The sequence below is a fragment of the Amblyraja radiata genome, chromosome 17 (genome assembly GCF_010909765.2).
Source record: "Amblyraja radiata isolate CabotCenter1 chromosome 17, sAmbRad1.1.pri, whole genome shotgun sequence".
Taxonomy (NCBI): domain Eukaryota; kingdom Metazoa; phylum Chordata; class Chondrichthyes; order Rajiformes; family Rajidae; genus Amblyraja; species Amblyraja radiata.
Genome location: NC_045972.1, coordinates 12817572 through 12840501, shown reverse-complemented (window position 1 = coordinate 12840501; position 22930 = coordinate 12817572). Strand labels below are relative to the sequence as shown.

General features: G+C 42.0%; 1 protein-coding gene across 1 annotated transcript in view; it reads right to left on the bottom strand.

Annotated features, from left to right (window-relative positions):
• Positions 1–22930, bottom strand: part of vps9d1 (VPS9 domain containing 1) — a 78606-nt gene that overhangs the window by 5615 nt on the left and 50061 nt on the right. Inside the window, exon 14 of the mRNA XM_033035753.1 lies at positions 5494–5598. Coding sequence (XP_032891644.1) covers positions 5494–5598 — 105 coding nt within the window. The remainder of the gene's footprint in view (positions 1–5493; positions 5599–22930) is intronic.

Genomic DNA, 22930 nt, shown 5'->3' with positions numbered 1-22930 from the left:
CTAACAATTTCAACACCATGACAACTGTACATTGTGGACCCTAGTTAGAACAAGAAAGTCCACAAATGCCAGTGTGGTAACATTTATTCATCTATTTCCTGTGGTGGTGGTTGGAATAACTATTTTTCCCTTATTTTATGAAACACCTTCTAAATGCACTTTGGTTCCCCTCAGTACAGGCTTACAATTATTTAGATTGTATAGCCAGAAGTTGCAGATTGCATTGCATTTCCAGCCTCTGGCATTCATTAGGATTGTGGTTGATCTTATTTCTCAGTGTCATTTTTCAGCACTATCCTCATATCCCTCAATTCCTTCAATATCCTTCACACTTGGTTTAAAGAATGAACCCACTATGCTTTTTTGTTAACATGTTCAATAAATAATTATTGTGCTGAATATTAGTCATTCTGTAATTTTTCGAATGACATCTCACCAGAATGTGAACAGGTGAAGTTTCGTGTTGAGACCCTTCTTCAGACTGATTGTGGTGGAAAGAAAAAGTGGGGCAGGCCAAAGGCTGGGAAGTGATAGGTGGACACAGGTGAGTTTTTTTTTTGGAAAGGCAGATTGGGGGAGGCTTGGTACATTACCTAAAATTGGAGAATTCAATGTTCATACCATTGGAGTGGGTTGCAAACTAACCGTGGAATGTGAGGAGTTCTTCCAGTTTGCGAGTTTCCTCCAGTTGCCTTATTTCCACAACATCCACTTCAACATAGAGTCATAGTGTTGTACAGCACAGGCTCATTGGACCTTCACACTAATCTCATTTGCCTGCACTAGAACCTTTTGTTTTCATGTCCCGTTATTTAAGTGGCTAAATGCATCTTAAATGTAGTAAGGATACCTTATTCCACCATCTCTTGTAACAGTCTGTTGCAGATCTCAACTAATTTTGTACCGTTACAATCCCTTTAAATTTACTGCTTTAATACTTGCCTCGTTCAGATACCCAAACCAGAAGAAAACAATTTTGACCAATCTACACTACTCTCATACTCCTCTCTACTTCTTTGCTCCAGGGAAGACAAGCCAAGTCTATCCAATCTCTTCCTATAACTAAAGTCCTCCAATCCAGGCAATATTCCAGTGAATCTCCACTGCAATCACAACCTAGTCTCCTTGGAGGAATCAAAATGCTGAAACCTTACTGCACACAACTTGTCTTGTACCAAAAAAAAGACAATAAGTACTGGAGTAACTCAGTGGTTCAGGCAGCGTCCCTGGAGGACATTAATAAGTGACTTTTCGGGTCGGGACCCTACTTTAGACTGGTTGTAAGGGGAGAGTATGAAAGCGCGAAGTGAGGAGGGGAAAGATAAAGCATGCCAGGGAATAGGTGAACACAGGCAAGGGGGCTTTTTGATAGGCAGATGGTTGAACAAAGGCTTGGAAAGAAAAGAGACAAAAGGATTGAAAAGTTGTGAGTTGTGAAGCAGAGGAAGGAATGTCGGTGGATGGGGAGGGGAAGAATAGGTACAAGTCTGGATGGGGCACAGTTGTGGGGGGTGGATGGAAGAAAGGGGAAGGGGGCGTGGGAGAAAAACGGGAGGGGAAGGGAGATTGTTAGAGGTTACTTAAAATTGGAGAATTTAATGTTCACGCAGTTGGGATGTAAGCTACCCAAGCGGAATACGAGGTGCTGTTCCTCCAGTTTACATGTGGTCTCATTCTGGCAATGGAGGAGGCCCCTGGATAGAAAGGTCAGTATGGGAATGGGAAGGTGAGTTAAAATGGTTAGCAACCAAGAGATCCAGTTGGCCTTGGCGGACTGAGCACAAGTATACCAAGTTAAGTTAATTCCTCTCCTTGCTATATTGAATCAGTATCCTCTAATACATTCCATTATAAATATTTGCCTTCAAGTTTAAATTCTCCTGTGGATTTGCAGAGGTCAGATTTGTATCTTCCTCCATCCACATCATCCGCTCAAAGCCAACACGTTTTATTCTTTGGTCTTTTGCGTGTAACCCTTTACTGGAGACAAAGCATTTACTGCATTTAAGTATTTACTACATGATTCCAGTTTTATTATTTCATACTTCCTGTACTTTGAAGAATTATGCCTCATCCTCTTCACTGCTGTCTCTTACATATATAAACACACTTTTAAAAAGACATCTCTTGACTCATAGCCTGAAGAAAGGTCTCGACTCGAAACGTCACCTATTCCCTTTCTCCAGAAATGCTGTCCGACCGCTGTTACACCAGCTTTTCGTGCCTATCTTCTCTTTGATCTAGAGAAGGAGGTAATTTGGCCTCCTGAAATTGTACCATTGTGCGATAAGGTTATGATTAATCCTGTATCTTGCCTCTTCCTCAGATTCCTTTAGTATCAGTATCAGCACCAAATATCCACAGCAAACTGGGAAGGGAAAATCCCAAAGGTTTTGTACTATCAGTATTACTTGACTGATTCTTATCTCAGTCCATGACCCTAGTTCTTTCCTAATCTCTCACTGCCAGGTTAGGTGTGCATTTATCTTACACTTTGAAGATATTATTTACCTTAAAACACACTAAAAAATGCCTCTCTCTGTTGTCTTAAAGCATGTATCAACTCAATCTGAGATAGGGAACAAAAATTCTCAAAGATTTAAAAAAAAGATTAATGAAATGAGATGGAAATTAGCCTATGGGGCCTTAATGGGACGACAGATGGCACAATGGGCTAAACGTTCGGCTGGCAACCGGAAGGTAGCCGGTTCGAATCCTGCTTGGAGTGCATACTGTCGTTGTGTCCTTGGGCAAGACACTTCACCCACCTTTGCCTGTGTGTGAATGTGTGTGAGTGATTGGTGGTGGTCGGAGGGGCCGTAGGTGCAGATTGGCAGCCACGCTTCCGTCAGTCTGCCCCAGGGCAGCTGTGGCTACATAAGTAGCTTACCACCACCGAGTGTGACTGAGGAGTGAATGAAAAATGCGATGTAAAGCGCCTTGAGTATTAGAAAGGCGCCATATAAATCCCATCCATTATTATTATTATTAATGACAACTCAGCTAATTTACCCTTGTTTGGACACAAAATGCTGGAATAGCTCAGTGGGCCAGGCAGCATCTCTGGAGAGAAGAAATGGGTGATGTTTCGGGTCAAGGCCTTTCTTCAGACTTCAGTTCCTTCTACACATTACCCTTTTTTAGGATAGGCAATTTCTAAATCAGTTCATTAAATATATATCTACAGTTTTTCTACAATTGAAAAGCATTAAGTGATAATAGGCCAAACATTCAGTCTTGGTGCCAGTGGTATGTTGTTTTCTTTAAAATGCTTATAAATACAGCAAAAAAAATGTGGTACTCTTCAGAAGTATTCTTGCAATCATTCTCATATAAATTTACTATATATAAATACTATTTATCTAGTTTCAGAAAATGAGACAATATGGGGTGGGAACTGGTTTTTAAATGAAAGATGGGCTCTGAAAGAAAACCAAGGTGGATAGCAAAAAATCATTTTGTTCAAAAAGGCAAACACACTTAACATACATAGATACATAGATACATAGAAAATAGGTGCAGGAGTAGGCCATTCGGCCCTTCGAGCCTGCACCGCCATTCAATATGATAATGGCTGATCATCCAACTCAGTATCCCGTACCTGCCTTCTCTCCATACCCCCTGATCCCTTTAGCCACAAGGGCCACATCTAACTCCCTCTTAAATATAGCCAATGAACTGGCCTCAACTACCCTCTGTGGCAGAGAGTTCCAGAGATTTCCCACTCTCTGTGTGAAAAAGTTTCTTCTCATCTCGGTCCTAAAGGATTTCCCCCTTATCCTTAAGCTGTGACCCTTTGTCCTGGACTTCCCCAACATCGGGAACAATCTTCCTGCATCTAGCCTGTCCAACCCCATAAGAATTTTGTATGTTTCTATAAGATCCCCTCTCAATCTCCTAAATTCTAGCGAGTATAAACCAAGTCTATCCAGTCTTTCTTCATATGAAAGTCCTGACATCCCAGGAATCAGTCTGGTGAACCTTCTCTGCACTCCCTCTATGGCTATAATGTCCTTCCTCAGACATCTGGCAAAGAGGTGTAACAAGCTCATTATATTTGTTTTATTATATGCAGATTAGTGGTACAGATTGAATAAAGTGAATATGATCAGATTTGTATTTGTTATTCATATCGCAGCCTTGTCCTATTATGTATATTCTTGGTCAGACTTTAGACTTTAGAGATACAGTGCGGAAACAGGCCTGTTGTCCCACCGAGTTCATGCTGACCAGCGATCACCCCGTACACTAGCACTACCCTACACACTAGGGATGATTTATAATTTATAGAAGCCAATTGACCTACAAATCTGTACGTCTTTAGTGTGAGAGGAAACCGGAACACAGAGAAAACCCACGTGGTCACAGGACGAACGTAAAAACTCCATTCAGGCAGCACCCAAGGATCGAACCCAGCCCTCTGGCGCTGTAGGGCAGCAACTCTACCGCTGTGCCACTGTGCCGCCCTTTATACAGCTTTACAAAACGTTCTAAGGTTTGTGGCTGTAATTGTGGGGGTGCTTGTGACAAAACAGGTGATACCTGTATTCCTGATGGCCATGTTCCGACCTCAGGTTGTCACCACAGGTTGTGGTGATAAGCTGACGTTGCTGGCATTTTGGCCAGGTGGAGAAACCATTTGTTTAAAATATAAATATAAATAAAAAATATAAAACAAGGCTGATCAGACCCATTGTATTCAAGGAAGAATGGAAAACAATGTTCTTTTTGTGATTTCAGAATTTTTTGAGGTGCTTAACAATCTTGTTAATGTCTTTCCGAAGTGGCTCAACTTGTGCTTGAGCAGTGAACACACAATCTATTTCAGTGAAGGTAGACAAAAAAGCTGGAGAAACACAGCGGGTGAGGCAGCCACAGCATCTATGGAGCGAAGGAATAGGCAATGTTTTGGGTCGAGACCTTTCTTCAGACTGACTCCTTTCTAATTTATTTCAGTGTGGTCACAGGGAAGTAATTGTTGGCTACTCAGACCATGGAAACACTTTAAAACAGTAACAGTACCATCTTTTGACTTGAAAAGCATTGCCATTTAATATGTTTGCATAACGACATCAAACATTCCAGACCATCAGCACCACCCATAACGTGATAAGACATTGTTCATCCATCCTTGCTCTTGCTTTAACCATTGGCTGGAGAATGCTCTATTCATACTTTTGTCCTATCCAAGCTTAAAAATTTAAATGTTTTCTGGGACAATTACCATCTTACTTTCTCATAAAACACAAGTTGATCAAAAGTTTCCTTACTTGAATGTTAGCTGTGGATTTCAGCCACATAGACTAATGATGACCTAGAGATGATACCCACAAAGTACCAAATGACTTAGTCTCAGCTTGGACAAATGCAGAGGCGTGAAATTCTCATTTGAACATGAGGAAGAAAAGCTGCGATGATTTGCTCATAGACATTCGATTTCTTAGAATCAACAGTGTTTTAATATGTATTGTGGTTTCTATACTTGGGCCTTACCCCTCATGAATAAACTCTTCCAATGCCGCACACTCTGACACAAGCTGCGTTATGTCGCACTTCAGCACCACGTACGATAAAATGGGCAGCAGATCATCGGCCCCACTGTAAGAGGAGACACGTTGGTCAGTTGTACAGAACATGAAGCAGGTTAATCAGAATTATTTTCCCGTATATCAATTCAAATTAATTTAAATTATTCTCACAACATAGCCGTGAGTGAGCCCTTCCCTACAAGTATCATAAACAAGCAATTCAGTCGTGATTAAAACTAACCTTCCACACACCATAAGACATAGGAGCAGAATGAGGCCATTTGGCCCATCGCGTCTGCTCCGCCATTCAATCATGGCTGATCTATTTTCCCTCGCAAACCCATTCTCCTGCCTTCTGCCCACAATCTGACGCCACCCACAGAGATAATTTATTTAAAGGAGTGAGCAATTCAATTTATTACCAGGCTAAAAGTGGGAAGAAGAGCAAAGACAAATAAATGAAAACTGTTGAAATTTGAAACACAGCAGTCGATCTCCAGCTGCAAACATATTTATCCATCAACTTTTACTTTTCACCCTGCATCATTATCATGTGTTTTACCGTTTGAAGTTTGGGGATTGAGGGTCCATATACACTTGTCTCTCACTTGCAGAGTGAGGAGAGCACTGATTCCGTCTAATGATCTTCAGTTCAACCATCCACAAGTGGTGCAGCGGTAGAGTTGCTGCCTTACAGCGCCAGAGACCCCAGTTCGATCCTGACTATGGATGCTTGGCTGTATAGTTTGTACGTTCTCCCTGTGACCTGCGTGGGTTTTCTCTGGGTGCTCCGGTTTCCTCCCACACTCCAAAGACGTACAGCTTTGCAGGCTAATTGGCTTTGATTAAAAATTGTAAATTGTCCCTGTTGCGTATAGGATGGTGTTAATATGTGGGGATCGCTGGTTGCCGCGGACTCAGTGGGCCGAAGGCCCTATTTCCACGCTGTATCTCTAAACTAAACTAAACTAAAGTATGTATCTCTCTGTCTGTACTTTAAGAAACACATCTCCACACGATGCCTGCTGGTGTACAGTGAGCCCGGCACAAACCCCTGAAGTTTATTGATGGATGCAGCCAGGGAATTAACCAACATTGTAGTAGGCAAAAGATATGTGGATAACAGGAACATAAACATCCAGTAGCACTAGAATAACCTAAGGCTATATTAGTTTCATAATTGTTTGATAGTTCCTTACATGTAGATATCAATATAGTGGTGTGTACGGGTTAATACACAAACATTAGTGTTTGTGTCGGATGGAACTGCAGATGCTGGTTTAAACTGAAGATAGACACAAAATGCTGTAACAAAAAGAGTAACATCGAAGATGGACACTAAAAGTTGCTCTAGCTTCTGGAGATTTGTTTCTAATATGTTGCTCTCGAACACAAGCTCTGAATTTATACAATTTTAAAATATGTCTTTTTCATTTTGCTCTCTTCAAGTGCAACATTTCATAGTTTAGCTGATTAGCTTTTGATACTAAAAGCCATCCATTTCATACACATTTCTCAAATTAAACATTTCAAAGATTAGCATGCTAATCCATATCAAGAACTGTACACGTAAAATGACGGGTCATTTTAAGCTGCCATACAAGATGAAACAGTAATTTCATTTGTATATATGCACGATCATAAATTGATAAATTCATTGGGGCATTTTCCAGCATTATTAATTAATGGAATTAAAGCGCTTAGATAACATTCACAAACTGATATTGTTTTGATTTTAAAGTTAAATACCAGGAAGGCTATAGTTAAGCCTTATTGTTAAGTTTTCACACGGGCTACCTTCCCTCTCCATATGATTAGTGCAGGTGTCAGAGGGGAGAAGCAAGGAGAATGGGGTTAGGAGGGAGAGATAGATCATGCATGATTGAATGGTTGAATGGCGGAGTAGACTTGATGGGCTGAATGGCCTAATTCTGCTCCTCTCATGACCTTTTGACCTCCACGCTCAGTCCCGTTACAGGATCTGACCTGAAGATGATGCATCCCTTTCACCTCACAGATCGACCGTTTCACCTCACAGATCACTGTTCGACCCGCTGTGTCTTTCTAGCAGGCTGTTTGTGAACACTCTTGTGTCATTGTCTATTTACAATTTAAAGGAACTACATTTGATAACGTAACCTGAGACATCAAGAGTGAAGCCAAGACCTCCAGACTGCTTAGGCGTTCACATGATAAGCGAAGGCTGGTTTGCATTAAATGATGTGTGTGGCGTGACACGAGGGACAGTATAAAAATGTGGAAAAATAATTGCTTTCAAATGGGAAAACAACTTTGTGGAGACACAAGAGACTGCAGATGCTTTTGTGGAAATTATTAAACATTGTTGAAATGCATGGTGAATGTTAAGAACCCAAGCCAGACATGGACAGCTTTCCAGCTGCATGTTGTGAAATAGTTACATGGCTCTGGAGAGAGCAAGGGATAACTTTAAATCTGATCAAAGACAAGCTGATTTTGAAACAATCTGGACAAGATCAAGACAACATGTGCTTCATAGTGGTAGATAACAACTTAGTTCGGCAACTGCTGAGTAAGGATCAACACCGACCGAGAATTTAACTACCAGCTATCGGGATTCAAAGCCAATATCATTAAGATTCCCCCAATATCAATACACAAGAGGTGGAAAGGTGACCATTCACCACATACTCAATCTATCGAGCCACTCTGTACAAGAGCAGATCAGGCGCTCGGCATCTTATGACGAGTGTCTCAACTCGAGGTCCTCCAAATTCTACAAGGCAATGTACTGAAACTCTCTTTACATGTCTGAGTGACTGCAAAGTCATGGAAAGAGAATACTTCATATGTGAGACACCATCCAGAAAACACAGCATTTTGCTTGGTTCCTCATCTACCACTGTGAACATTAATTTACTCAAGCATGGGTCATCGGTGCATTGTGTCCCAAGTTACTTATCATGGCTTCTCCAATTGCATCTCCCAAGCCTGCAGCCTCTACCATCCGTGAAGACAAGAACAAAACATGCATGGAAACGTCACCTGCAAGCTTTCCTCCAAATCAAGACTAGACACATCATTTGTACATATAGCCAGGCTTAAACGATGGAACTTCATCCTCAAACTGCCTCCTCAGTAACATTGTGGGAGTACCATCAATCATAAGTTCATAAGTGACAGGACACCAGACTGATTCCTGGGATGTCAGGACTGTCTTATGAAGAAAGACTGGATAGACTTGGTTTATACTCTCTAGAATTTAGGAGATTGAGAGGGGATCTTATAGAAACTTACAAAATTCTTAAGGGGTTGGACAGGCTAGATGCAGGAAGATTGCTCCCGATGTTGGGGAAGTCCAGGACAAGGGATCACAGCTTAAGGATAAGGGGGAAATCCTTTAAAACCGAGATGAGAAGAACTTTTTTCACACAGAGAGTGGTGAATCTCTGGAACTCCCTGCCACAGAGGGTAGTCGAGGCCAGTTCATTGGCTATATTTAAGAGGGAGTTAGATGTGGCCCTTGTGGCTAAGGGGATCAGAGGGTATGGAGAGAAGGCAGGTACGGGATACTGAGTTGGATGATCAACCATGATCATATTGAATGGCGGTGCAGGCTCGAAGGGCCGAATGGCCTACTCCTGCACCTAATTTCTATGTTTCTATGTTTCTATGAGTAGAATTAGGCCATTCAGCCCAGCAAGTCTACTCTGCCATTCAATCATGGCGGATCCATCTTTCCCTCTCAACCCCATTCTCCTGCCTTCTCCCCATAACCCCTGACACCCGTACTAATCAATAATCTCCAGGACTGTTTGGAGTCTGTAGACTGGACAATGTTCAAGGACTCAGCAACGGACCTGAATGAATACCCCTCAGTCGTTACAGACTTCATAAAGAAATGTGTAGGGGACTGCATCCCAACACAAACCTTCTGAGTGTTTCCTAACCAGAAGCCTTGGATGAACCATGAGATCCGCATTCTTCTGAAGACCAGATCCCTGGCATTCAGGTCTGGAGATAGAGGTCTACAAGAAGTCCAGATACGACCTTGGTAAGGCCATCAAAACGGCCACAAAGGGACTTCTGCTCCAAGCTGAAGGATGAGACGGATGTTCGGCAGCTGTGGTGGGGCTTGAATGCCATCACCTCTTACAAGGTGAAATCAGGAGGCAGCTCAAATGTCAGTGAAGCATCACTCCCTGACGAGCTCAATGCGTTTTATGCACGCTTTGATAGGGAGAACAATGATGTGCCTTCCCGAACCCCCATTCGCCGTGATGGTATTTCGGTCACAGTCACAGAGGCCGACGTCAGAAGATCCTTCAGAGGAGTGATCCCTCGGACCTGATGGTATACCCGGGCATGTTTTAAAAACCTGTGCGGACCAACTGGCTGGAGTTTTTACGGACATTTTCAACCTCTCACTTCTGAGGTTCCCACCTGCTTTAAAAGGGCATCAATAATACCGGTGCCCAAGAAGAGCAAGATGACGTGCCTCTATAACTATCGACCAGTGGCACTAATGTCTGTGGTGATAAGTGTGGCTGATCATGGCGTAAATCACCTCATACCTCGATAAAAACCTGGACCCACCGCAGTTCGCTTACCGCCATAACAGATCAACGGTGGATGTGATCTCACTGCCTCTCCACTCCACTTTGGACCATTTGGACAGCAAAAACTCATATATCAGGCTGTTATTCATTGACTACAGCTCGGCATTCAATACCATCATCCCCTCCAAGCTGGTTACCAAGCTCTCAGATCTGGGTCTCTGTGCATCCTTCTGCAATTGGATCCTCGACTTCATCATTCACAGACCACAGTCTGTCCGTATTGGTGGAAATGTGTCATCCTCGATAACAATCAGCATGGGAGCACCTCAAGGCTGTGTGCTCAGCCCCCTGCTGTACTCACTCTATATTCATGACTGCGTAGCCGGACATAGTGCGAACTCCATCATCAAGTTCGCCGACGACACCACTGTTGTGGGACGTATCACTGATGGGGACGAGTCAGAGTATAGAAGTGAGATCGACCGACTGACCAAATGGTGCCAGCACAATAACCTTGCTCTCAAAACCAGCAAAACCAAGGAATTGATTTTGGACTTCGGAAGGGGTAGGCTAGGGACCCACAGTCCCGTTTATATCAATGGGTCGATGGTGGAAAGGGTCAAGAACTTCAAATTCCTGGGAGTGCATATTTCCGAAGATCTCTCCTGTTCCCAGAACACTGATGCAATCATAAAGAAAGCACATCAGCGCCTCTACCTCCTGAGAAGATTACGGAGAGTCGGTATGTCAAGGAGGACTCTCTCGAACTTCTACAGGTGCACAGTAGAGAGCATGCTGGCCGGTTGCATCATGGCTTGGTATGGCAACCTGAGCATCCAGGAGCAGAAGGTTGCAAAAAGTTGTAAACACTGCCGAGTCCATCATCGGCTCTGACCTCCCTACTATCGAGGGATCTATCGCAGTCGCTGCCTCAAAAAGGCTGCCAACATCATCAAGGACCCACACCATCCTGGCCACACACTCATCTCTCCACTGCCATCAGGTAGAAGGTACAGGAGCCTGAAATCTGCAACATCCAGGTTCAGGAACAGGTTCTTCCCCACAGCCATCAGACTATTAAATACAACTTCAAACAAACTCTGAACTATAACAACCTACTCGACTAAGTGGGACCCGTTGGGTGCCATGTTCACACGGGAGGGCTGGTCCCCCAACTTAATATTCCACCTCTCCACCAATTCCAATATTGGTGGCCAGGGGGGGGGGGGGGGGGGGGGGGCTTTCTGGAGCGCTGGAATGGGTGTTGTGGGCTGAAGGGACTGGCTTCCAGAGGGCTAATGTGGAGATTGTGGGCCAAATGGATTCTAGGGGTGGCAGCTCAGCCACTCAAGCCTGATGTGCTGGCAGCTCACTCACAGCTGGTGGGCTGACAGTTGACTCATGGCTATTCCTTGAAATTCCATTTCAAGCAGGGTGCAAGGCCACCAAATTCAAATGCAGTTTCATGCCACTTCAGGCAGGGTGCAAGGCCACCAAATTCAGGTGCAGTTTCATGCCATTTCAAGCAGGGTGCAAGGCCACCAAATTCAAGTGCAGTTCCATACCACTTCAAGCAGGGTGCAAGGCCACCAAATTCAAGTGCAGTTTCATACCATTTCAAGCAGTGTGCAAGGCCACCACATTCAAATGCAGTTTCATACCATTTCAAGCAGGGTGAAACCACCATAAAACCACACAAAACACCACATAAACACTACACTCACAGTTCAGTAGACATTCAGTGTGTTCGGTTGATTCACAGCTCAAACAGAGTCAGGATATAATAATGACTTGAATGAAAATGTTCGTCTTGAATGAACTGCTTAGTAAGTTCGCAGATAACACAGAAATTAGCAGTTAGACACAAAATGGTAGAGTAACTCAAGTCAAGTCAAGAGTCAAGTCAAGAGAGTTTATTGTCATGTGTCCCAGATAGGACCATGAAATTCTTGCTTGCTGCAGCACAACAGAATATTGTAGGCATAAATAAAGATCAGATCAGTGTGTCCATATACCATAGAATATATATATATAATATTCTACAATATATATATATAATAGCCTACAATATTCTGTTGTGCTGCAGCAAGCAAGAATTTAATGGTCCTATCTGGGACACATGACAATAAACTCTCTTGACTTGACTCTTGACTTGACTTGAGTTACTCTACCATTTTGTGTCTAACTGCTAATTTCTGTGTTATCTGCGAACTTACTAAGCAGTTCATTCAAGACGAACATTTTCATTCAAGTCATTATTATATCACAAACAACAGAGATCCCAACAATGGTCCTCGTGGATTGCTACTGGTCACAGAAAATCAGTCAGAATAATACCCTATGTCTTCTATGGCCAAGCCAATTTTGAATCCAATCTGCTATATCTCCATGTGTCCCATATACCTTAATCTTCTGGATTAGCTACCAAAAGCAATGTTGTCAAACGCTTCACTGGAATCTACATGAATATTATCCTTTGCCCGTTGATGTTCATAAAAGTGGACAATGGATCCATTTCAAAAGCACATAATTATAACCAAAGGCTATGACGTTGCACCTGACATTACGAGATTATTATCTCAATGGGGTTCAACATGGAGAGACAATAGACAATAGGTGCAGGAGTAGGCCATTCAGCCCTTCGAGCCAGCACCGCCATTCAATGTGATCATGGCTGATCATCCCCAATCAGTACCCCATTCATGCCTTCTCCCCATATCCCCTGACTCCGCTATTTTTAAGAGCCCTAATTTTAAGCATCCAGAGAACCTGCCTCCACTGCCCTCTGAGGCCGAGAATTCCACAGACTTACCACTCTCTGTGAGAAAAGGTGTTTCCTCGTCTCCGTTCTAAATGGCTTACTCCTTATTCTTAAACTGTGGCCCCTGGTTCTGGACTCCCTAACATCGGGAACATGTTTCCTGCCTCTAGCGTGTCCAAGCCCTTAACAATCTTATGTTTCAATGAGATCTCCTCTCATTCTTCTAAACTCCAGAGTGTACAAGCCTAGCTGCTCCATTCTCTCAGCATATGACAGTCCCGCCATCCCGGGAATTAACCTTGTATTACAAGAGCCAAAATTTCTACTCAATCTGGATGAGGTACTCAGTATTCAGGCACCTCATGTGAGCTGGCAATGGGCCAGAATAATCAATCTACCACTGATAGTCATTGCTATAGTTGCCAGCAAATTCAAAGTTATGATGTCGCTTTGATACTTGTTTTGTTTAGACTGACACCAGCATCGATATAGGTGTGAACTTTGAAGAATTGTGTGAGAAAGATAGATAGAAGATAAAGCTTTCCTGAACCAACATTAGTTTATTGCCAAAGACAGACACAAAAAGGTGGAGTAACTCAGTGGGTCAGACGGCATCTCTGGAGAAGAGGAATAGATGATGTGACGTGACCTTACCGAAACATCACCTATTCCTTTTCTCCAGAGATGCTGTCATTCCTGCTGAGTTACTCCAGATTTTTTGGTCTATCTTCAGTTTAAACCTGCAGTTCCTCCCTACATGTTTAGTTTATTGCCATGTGGGTGCTATCCCTGATCCTACTCTTTTGCAGAACTCTCCCACGCAAAGGTAACAGAAAGAAATGCCATATAAATACTGCCTCTTAGCAAATTAAGAAAATAACATGGAGGCCAAAATGCAGAATATAAGTTGATTGTTATGAGTTTCTTCATAATGACACTTGCCATTTCATTATAGAAGAGTTGTTGCAAAACATAGAAACACAGATACATAGAAAATAGGTGCAGGAGGAGGCCATTCGGCCCTTCGAGCCAGCACCAGCATTCATTGTGATCATGGCTGTTCGTCCCCAATCAATAACCCGTGCCTGCCTTCTCCCCATATCCCTTGAATCCACCAGCCCCTAGAGCTCTATCTATCTCTCTTTTAAATCCATCCAGTGATTTGGCCTCCACTGCCATTTGTGGAAGGGAATTCCACAAATTCACAACTCTCTGGGTGAAAAAGTTTTTCTCACCTCAGTCTTAAATCTAAGACTGTGGCCCCTGGTTCTGGACTCGCCCAATATTGGGAACATTTTTCCTGCATCTAGCTTGTCCAGTCCTTTTATAATTTTATATGTTTTTCTAAGATCCCCATCATCCTTCTAAACTCCAGTGAATACAAGCCTAGTCTTTTCAATCTTTCCTCATATGACAGTCCCGCCAACCCAGGGATCAATCTCGTGAACCTACGCAGCACCGCCTCAATCACAAGGATGTCCTTCCTCAAATTAGGAGACTAAAACTGTACACAATACTCCAGATGTGGTTTCACCAGAGCCCTATACGACTGCAGAAGAACCTCTTTACCCCTATACTTAAATCCTCTTGTTATGAAGGCCAACATTCCATTAGCTTTCTTCACTGCCTGCTGTACCTGCACGCTTACTTTCAGTGACCGGTGTACAAGGACACCCAGGTCTCGCTGTACCTCCCCCTTACCTAACCTAACCCCATTGAGATAATAATCTGCCTCCTTGTTTTTGCCACCATGTGGATAACCTCACATTTATCGCGATTATACTGCACCTGGCACTCATCTGCCCAATCACTCAACCTGTCCCGATCACCCTGCAACCTCCTAACATCCTCTTCACAGTTCACACTGCCACACTGTCATCCACAAACTTGCTAGTGTTGCTCATAACTCTCTCTTCCAAATCATTAATATATATGGTAAACAGTTGCGGCCCCAACACCGAGCCTTGCGGCACTCCACTCGCCACTGCCTGCCATTCTGAAAAAGACCCGTTCACTCCTACTCTTTGCTTCCTGTCTGCCAACCAATTTTGTATCCACGTCAACACCCTACCCCCAATACCAAGTGCTCTAATTTTAGTCATCAGTCTCCCTTGCGGGACCTTATCAAAGGCTTTCTGAAAGTCTGGATACACTACATCCACTGGCTCCCCTTCATCCATTTTACTTGTCACAAACTCAAAAAATTCCAGAAGATTAATCCAAAAAAAAAAAAGTGTTTAATGAGCCAGACAGATGCAATCTTTAGACTTTCAAAGGTATAGTTGAAAATGTATCGTTGCATAATTGAGGTCTATTTAAGATAGATAGGATTCCCTAGTGCATAATAAACCGTGCCAAGTAATCCAATAGCTTCTCACTACATTCACTGCAGCCAAAGTATTTAGACTTACAAGCACAGATGCTCGATAAGCAAACATTGAAATTGATGAAAACAATAGCTTTGCGTGACTGTGGGTGAAGGTTTTACATTTCTATTTAAAGTTGTGGTTAGCTAGTTACTCACGCACACTCCCATTCTCACCGTTCCTTGCAAGCAGAGGTTTGTTTGTAGCCTGGAGCAAGACCAAATCACGTTTTATACATTGAGAAATCAACTTATATATCTTACTTAATAGAAACTCAAAACATCCAAGGATACATAGTGCAGGAATACTGAGGCTCTCCACAAAATCAACAGGACTGTTCCCAGTGCCTTATTTTACTGAAAATACCCAGTTTCAGCAAATTATTTTGCAGGTTACTTCCAGCCTGAGCTTTTCCCAAGTGAGGTTTGTACACAACATTACGCTACAACTAGTCTTAGGGCACATGTGGAGAAATGTGATTGCATTATTGTTCTTCACTAAAATAAGTAATCACTGTTGAAAATTATGCATATTGGGAAAGAGCAATTATATTGTTTAGCATGTTCAAATTGTCTGCTTATCCTTTCGGCCCGAAACGTCGCCTATTTCCTTCGCTCCATAGATGCTGCTGCACCCGCTGAGTTTCCCCAGCAATTTTGTGTACCTTGCTTATCCTGACTGTCTGGATCTCTGACAAATAATAACATTGCCAAAAATGATGAGATGCTGGCACTTGGGAAATTTCATAACATGAAAAAAAAAACTATAAAAAGGTAAATGCAGCATACAAAAATGAATCTGAAGTTTACTCCCATCAGCTGTACTTGATTTGAATCCTGGTCCAGATGGGGAGAAATATTTCATAATGGCAGCCATTTCATAATGATTACTTTCGTTGAATATGGAATTACATTAAAGGAAATTCCTGAGAACTTTTACAGAAATGCATTTGGAAATCCACCCTGATCTTTCCTGCGACATTACTCCATGTCTCCATGCTCATCATTCGCTTTTTCTGCAGCCCACCAAAGCAGACATGGGCACTCCCTTGCGAGATACTGTACTTCAACAAAGATTGCAACTGTTGGGCGACATGCTGACATCTTTTTCAGTGTGTCATTGCATTGGGACAACCAACAACTCTCACAAATGTAGTCCTTGCTTTTTATGGAACCGACCGCATCAGGCTGACCCATCATGCCACTTTAATGCCAAAAATTGGTGTGGCGATCTTTAGGTTTGAAAACGGAACACAAGTATTAATTAACAGCATTCATAATTCTACCTTTAATTCACACCCAATTTATATCTGCACCAGTATGAGATCCATTAACACTGCTACATTAGCTGGCGTGTAAGCACCACTTCTTGTGGGAGCACTTATGAGACAAGTTTCTACTGCTGATAAGAATATGTCCCCTCCTTTTCAGGTGAAATTATATTTGACAATGATTATCCCTGGACCTCCGTTTGCAGCAGAGACCAAGTTAAGCATTTTATTCAAGAGCTACTGGAAGAGTGATCCCAAACCTTAACCTTATTCATTGGAAATAGAAATAGAGATCTAATCCACGCGTTTAAGGAGGCACATGGCTTATAACTGTGCAGTGGTACATAGTGGAAAGCATGTACAAAGGTTGACAATATTCAAAAGTAATGTATGGATGACAAGCTGAGAGGAACCAATGATGCTATAATTATGACAATTTCCCTTACAAATTGAGTAACTTTCTGCAAATGCAGATCTTCAACAATGCAATCAGAGCTGGAAAACCCAAACTGTTAAGCTTTATGCGCGCTATATTTTTAGTTTAGTTTAGAAATACAGCGTGGAAAGAGGCCTTTCGGCCCACCGAGTCCGCACCGACCAGCAATCCACGTGCATTAACACTATCCTACACACACTAGGGACAATTTACATATACACCAAGCCAATTAACCTGCATACCTGTACATCTTTGGAATGTGGGAGGAAACCGAAGATCTTGGAGAAAACCCACACTATCACAAGGAGAATGTACAAACTCCGTACAGACAGCACAGTCGGGATCGAACCCGGGTCTCTGGCGCTGTAAGCGCTGTAAGGTAGTAGCTCTACCGCTGCGCCACCGTGGCCGCCCTTGCGGCGGTGGATATTGTAAATACCTTTACATTTATATATAGATCAAACTGATATTTTCATTCAGCAGCACATACAACTGAGGTTGCCTTTTCTTCCATGATCTGAGCTCACTCCATACTAATACTCGCCAGAAACTTACAACTAAATGTTGTCAAATTAAATTAGTAGCAGCATAGAAACAATAATTTGGATTATGAGGAATTAAAAGTCAAACATTTTGACAAACTTGACTCTGAAAATAAATAGAACCACTTTAACAGAAACAAATTAGCGACTTGTTATGCTTTATCCTGATTTGTTTCAGATGTCAGTGACTGCCTGATAAAAAATCTTTCCACATTTGCAGCATTGGAAAATATTGGTGGGATGAACTATTTGCCTTTCCAAGGCTCACAGTCGAAGCACATGTATGGTGCAAAGGTGGGTGTGGATATCTTCACTGTGTTTCTCCTTGACACAAAAGATTGCATGTCTAAAGTGGAAGCCCATGCTACTCGATTCACTAGAGGACTTTCCCTAAGGATCAGGCGTATTTTCCTGCAATTCATTAGTGCTTTTCCTGTCTGGCCACCAGAGTGAAAACACACTAAGAAAATGATGGACTGACAACAGTTTTATTGTACTAATGTAAACTAAAGACCACCTTACAATGAATCCAACAATGGGTGTATATTATATTCAGAATTCCCAGTATGTGAATATATCCTCAGAGAATGGTGTACAAGAAGGTGTACAAAATCATGAGAGGAATAGATCGGGTAGATGCACAGAATCTCTTGCCCAGAGTAGGGGAATCGAGGACCAGAGGACAGAGGTTTCAGCTGAAGGGGAAAAGATTTAAAAGGAATCTGAGGGCTAAAATTTTCACATAAAGGGTGGTGGGTGTATGGAACCAGCTGCCGGAGGAGGTAGTTGAGGCTGGGACCATCCCAACGTTTAAGAAACATATATACAGGTACATGGATAGGACGGGTTTGGAGGGATATGGACCAAGAGCAAACAGGTCGGACTAGTGTAGTTGGGATATGTTGGCTGGTGTGGGCAAGTTGGTCTGAAGGGCCTGTTTCCACACTGTATCACTCTATGACTCTAATGCATCCCACCTATACCTTGTTATAGTTTGTTAATATTGTTGAACCATTTAATATGGTAATAAATCAGATTTATTTCTTCATAAGATGCATGTGGTTATATTTATCTCACTGGACATCTTTCCTCTTCAAAAAACAAGAATAGACTTCACAGAAAATGTAACTGGAAAGGAATAGAGCAAACGCCATTTTCTAATGAAGAATAGAATGTGGTGCGAGAAGCCTCCAAGAAAAGACACAGATTGCCCTTTGGGGGATGAAGTAATGCTCAGTGTTCATCAACAATCATGTCTGAGTGATCAGGATGGCCGTGTACTGAAGGGTCTGTGGCAGCTGATGGCAAAATGAGGAATAAATTACATTTGGTGACAGAATTGTTAGGAGTTTCCACAATATAATGGGGTCACAATGTGGTCATACTCCATCATGCTTAGACTTCAGAGATATGGTGTGGAAACAGGCCCTTCATCCCACTGAGTGCACCGACTACTATCACCCCGCACACTAGCACTATCCTACACTCCGGGGACAATTTACATTTTACAGAAGCCGATTAACCTATAAACCTGTACGTCTTTGGAGTGTGGGAGGAAACTGGAGTACCCGGAGAAAACCCATGCGGTCATAGGGAGAACGTGCAAACTTCATACAGGCAGCACCCGTAGTCAGGATTGAACCCGGGTCTCTGGCACCGTAGGGAAACAACTCTAACGCTGTGCCACTGTGCCACCCTCCTATGTTTTATGCTGTCAAACTTCTCTAAATTAAGATAAAACGGCAGAGTGCACTGGACGCAGCAAAGCAGTGGATAAACAATATCGCTGATGTGGTGCAAAATAAGTGCGCCTCAGAACTAGCTGTGCCACTCGGTAAATAGTTCAAGTGCAGCTGAAGCATCAAGACCTGACCGATCAGTGGTGAATTATCTTGGTGCAAACATCAGAAACACACCCAGTGAGGCCAATTATCATCTCATCAGTCTATTCACAAACAGCAAAGTCATGGAAAGTGTCAATGCCAAATGTCATTCAAGTGAAAGACAAAGACAACAATGGGATTATCTTCAATTTATAATCCCATTAAAAATCAATTAAAAATTTGTAAAATCCCAGCGGTGCCATTATATGTTTGACAGGCAGATAGAGCTGTCTATCTCATCTGAATAACAAAGCATTTTAAATTTACTAATAAATCTTCCTTCACATTGTTGATAGCTAATAGTTCTACTTGGCATGACAGTGCAAAACTAAATCATTATTTTGGTCGTCCATCAAAAGAAAGCTACTCTATACTGGAATTAACTTCCTGACTAGGGACCATGGCCACATGGCATTGCCAAGGATGCATATTGTATGATCCAAATGTTCATTTAAATAACAAATATTGGACCAATGCAATAACTGGCTATTGAAGTAATGAAAAAGGCATTTCAGGCTATGAATGAAGTTAATACCAGTGGCGTGAAAAAACAGATTTCTGGAGAAAGGCCACTTCTGAAGAAGGGTCTCGATCCGAAATGTCACCCATTCCTTCTAACCAGAGATGCTGCCTGTTCCGCTGAGTTACTCCAGCATTTTGTGTCTTTCTTACATTAAAATACAGATTGGAGTCCCAGAGTAGAATCATGAAGCACAGAAATAAGCCCTTTGGCCCAACTTGTCCAAGCTGACCAGGATGCTTCATCCTTGCTAATCCCATACATCCACATATGGTGAAATCCCTCTAAACCTTTCTTATTTATGTACCCATCCAAATGTCTTTTAAATGTTATATAGTATCTGCCTCAACTACTTCCTGACAGCTCATCCAATAATTCACAACCAACTGTGTGAAAAAGTCGCCATCAGGTTTCTATTAAATCTTTCCTCTCTCATCTTAAACCAATGCCCTCTGGTTCTTGATTCTCCTATGCTGAGAAAAAGACTCTATGCATTCACCTTGTGTATTCCCCCCATGATTTTAAAGACCTCTAGAAGATCACTCCTCCGCCTCATGCGTTCCAAGGAATAAAGTCTTGTTTCGTCCAACACTCATGCCTTTGAGTCTTGGCAAAAACCTCACAAAACTTCTCTGCATCCTTTCCAGCTTAATTGCATTTTTCTATAGCAAATGGATAGCCAAAACTAAACACAATATTACAAGTGCAGCCTCACCAACATCTTGTATAACTGTAACATTCCATTCCAACTTCTGTATTCAATTTCCTAACTGATAAAGGCCAGCATGATAAAAAAAAAAAAAGGCTTTCTTCACCACCATGTCTATCTGTAATGCCTCTTTTAGGGAACTATGTACTTATACTCTGAACTTTTACAATGAAAAATAATGTAATTGTTCTATCTGGGACATATGACAATAAAACACACTTGACCCCTCTGCTCTACAACGCTCCACAGGGCCCTACCATTCACTGTGAAGATGTGACATACCATTGTCTCAGAGAAGGAACGCTTCAAGACTTTATTCTGCCTTCCATTTCACCATTTACAACCTACACGTAGCTGATAACTCTACGTACAACAGACCTCCACCTGTGAAAAAACCCCCACTAAAAATACAGACAAAGCAATCTTAATATTGTAAAAAATTATTTTTTAAATGAAGGTCAATATGGAACTAAATAATGAGGCTATTTTGCCGGGCTTGTTTTTTAATTTAGTTTAGAGATACAGCGCAGAAACAGGTTCTTCGACCCACCGAGTCCGCGCCGACCAGCGATCCCCGCACACTAACATACACTAGGTACAATTTACATTATACCAAGCCAATTAATCTATAAACCTATACATTTTTGGATGTAGGAGGAAACCAAAGACCTCGGAGACAACCTATGCGGTCACATAGAGAACGTACAAACTCTGTACAGACAACACCCGTAGTCAGGATCAAACCTAGGTCTCTAGCGCTGCAGGCGCTGTAAGGCAGCAAATCTACTGCTGTGTTACAATGCCACTCATTTTGTAGATACATTCCTAGTCTGTATACGGTCTTACTATTCTTCCAGCCATTATTGTAATTAGATTAAAAAAGGCACTGAGTTTAAGAAATTGTAAACTCCAGTAGTTGCAGGGTGGACTTTTATGATATAAACAGAGTTTAAGGAAAACTTGGAGGGTTATCTGAAACCAAAATATGCAAAAGACTAAGTTGAAAATTTGAGAAAAATCAGGTGACGTTGCTGGAAAAGCATCAATGTATAAATTTAAAAAATGAATCTTTTGAGTCATAAAGATGTTTACCCCAAAAATAATAAAAGCCAAGATTTTATTTCCAGGCTTTAATTTTAACAGTTAAGCAAGCTGTGGTATTTATAGCTATAAAATAAGTTAGCTTCAATAAAACCTGAGCTTCTATTATTGCATCAATTTAGGAAACTGTAATGTTACAATTGGCCACAAAGACCTGACTCAACAAGGAGTAACACTGCTTCAGGCCTCAATCTGTATTGGTATCCAGTGACCCCTGGTGGAAATATGCCATGGATTAATATTCTTCGTTCGCCAAAGAATCACCCAAAACCCATCACCACAGCTCACACAACGACCGTCCATTATATATGTCTAACACAGTCAACAATTTGCTTCACATTAGTTATCACATATAATTTAGCCAAAAAAAGACGTTGACCATCTTAATCAACTGACTCCCACAGCTATTTAGACTACACTTCTTTCCACAGTCTCCTGCAACTCTATTCCCTACTCCCAATTCCTCCGTCTAAGCCGCATCTGCACTAAAGTCCTCACCTTTCACCCCATCAGCCATCGCATGCAGCACATTATCCTCCAACATTTTCGCCACCTCCAACGGGATCCCACCACTAGCTACATCTTCCCATCTCCATCCCTTTGGAGATATTTCAGTAGTTTAGGACCAAGTACTTCAAGGTCCAGTTACCAACCGATGGACTGATTAAAATCAAGGATGCACACAGCTCAGTTCTGACATTGTAGGGCAAGAGATGGCTGCAAAAATGTGGATGGATGGAGCATGAATAGGACCTTAGCAAGATACGTCTTCAGAGAAGAAACCAGGCAACAAATATAGAGATATATACAGTATATAGAAAAATAAATAAATGAATTCCAAATATATCATGCATTATTAGTAAAGGTTTAGAACTCCAAACAATTTGAAACAATTACCCCAAATGGTTAACAATGCACCTGCATTAAGTATACTAACTTAAAGTATAATCAAACGTGTGAGTTAACTGATGATTAACATACTAGTCAAGGTGCCCAGAAAAGAAATTCAATTGCATTTCAGAAAAAAAAATACTTCCTGTAGCTGTATGGCCAATACAGATTGTGTTAAAAATTCTAATGAGAAAATCTTGTATGCTATTTATCGATGGCTAGAGCAAAAAACAGACTATTGGAGGAACTCAGTAGCTCAGGCAGCATCCAAGGAGGGAAATGGATAGTCAACGTTTCGGGTCGAAATTCATCTTCAGACTGAAGCGCTGTCTGTCCATTTTACTGCCTTGCCCACTGAATTCCTCCAACAGCTGCCTGATTTACT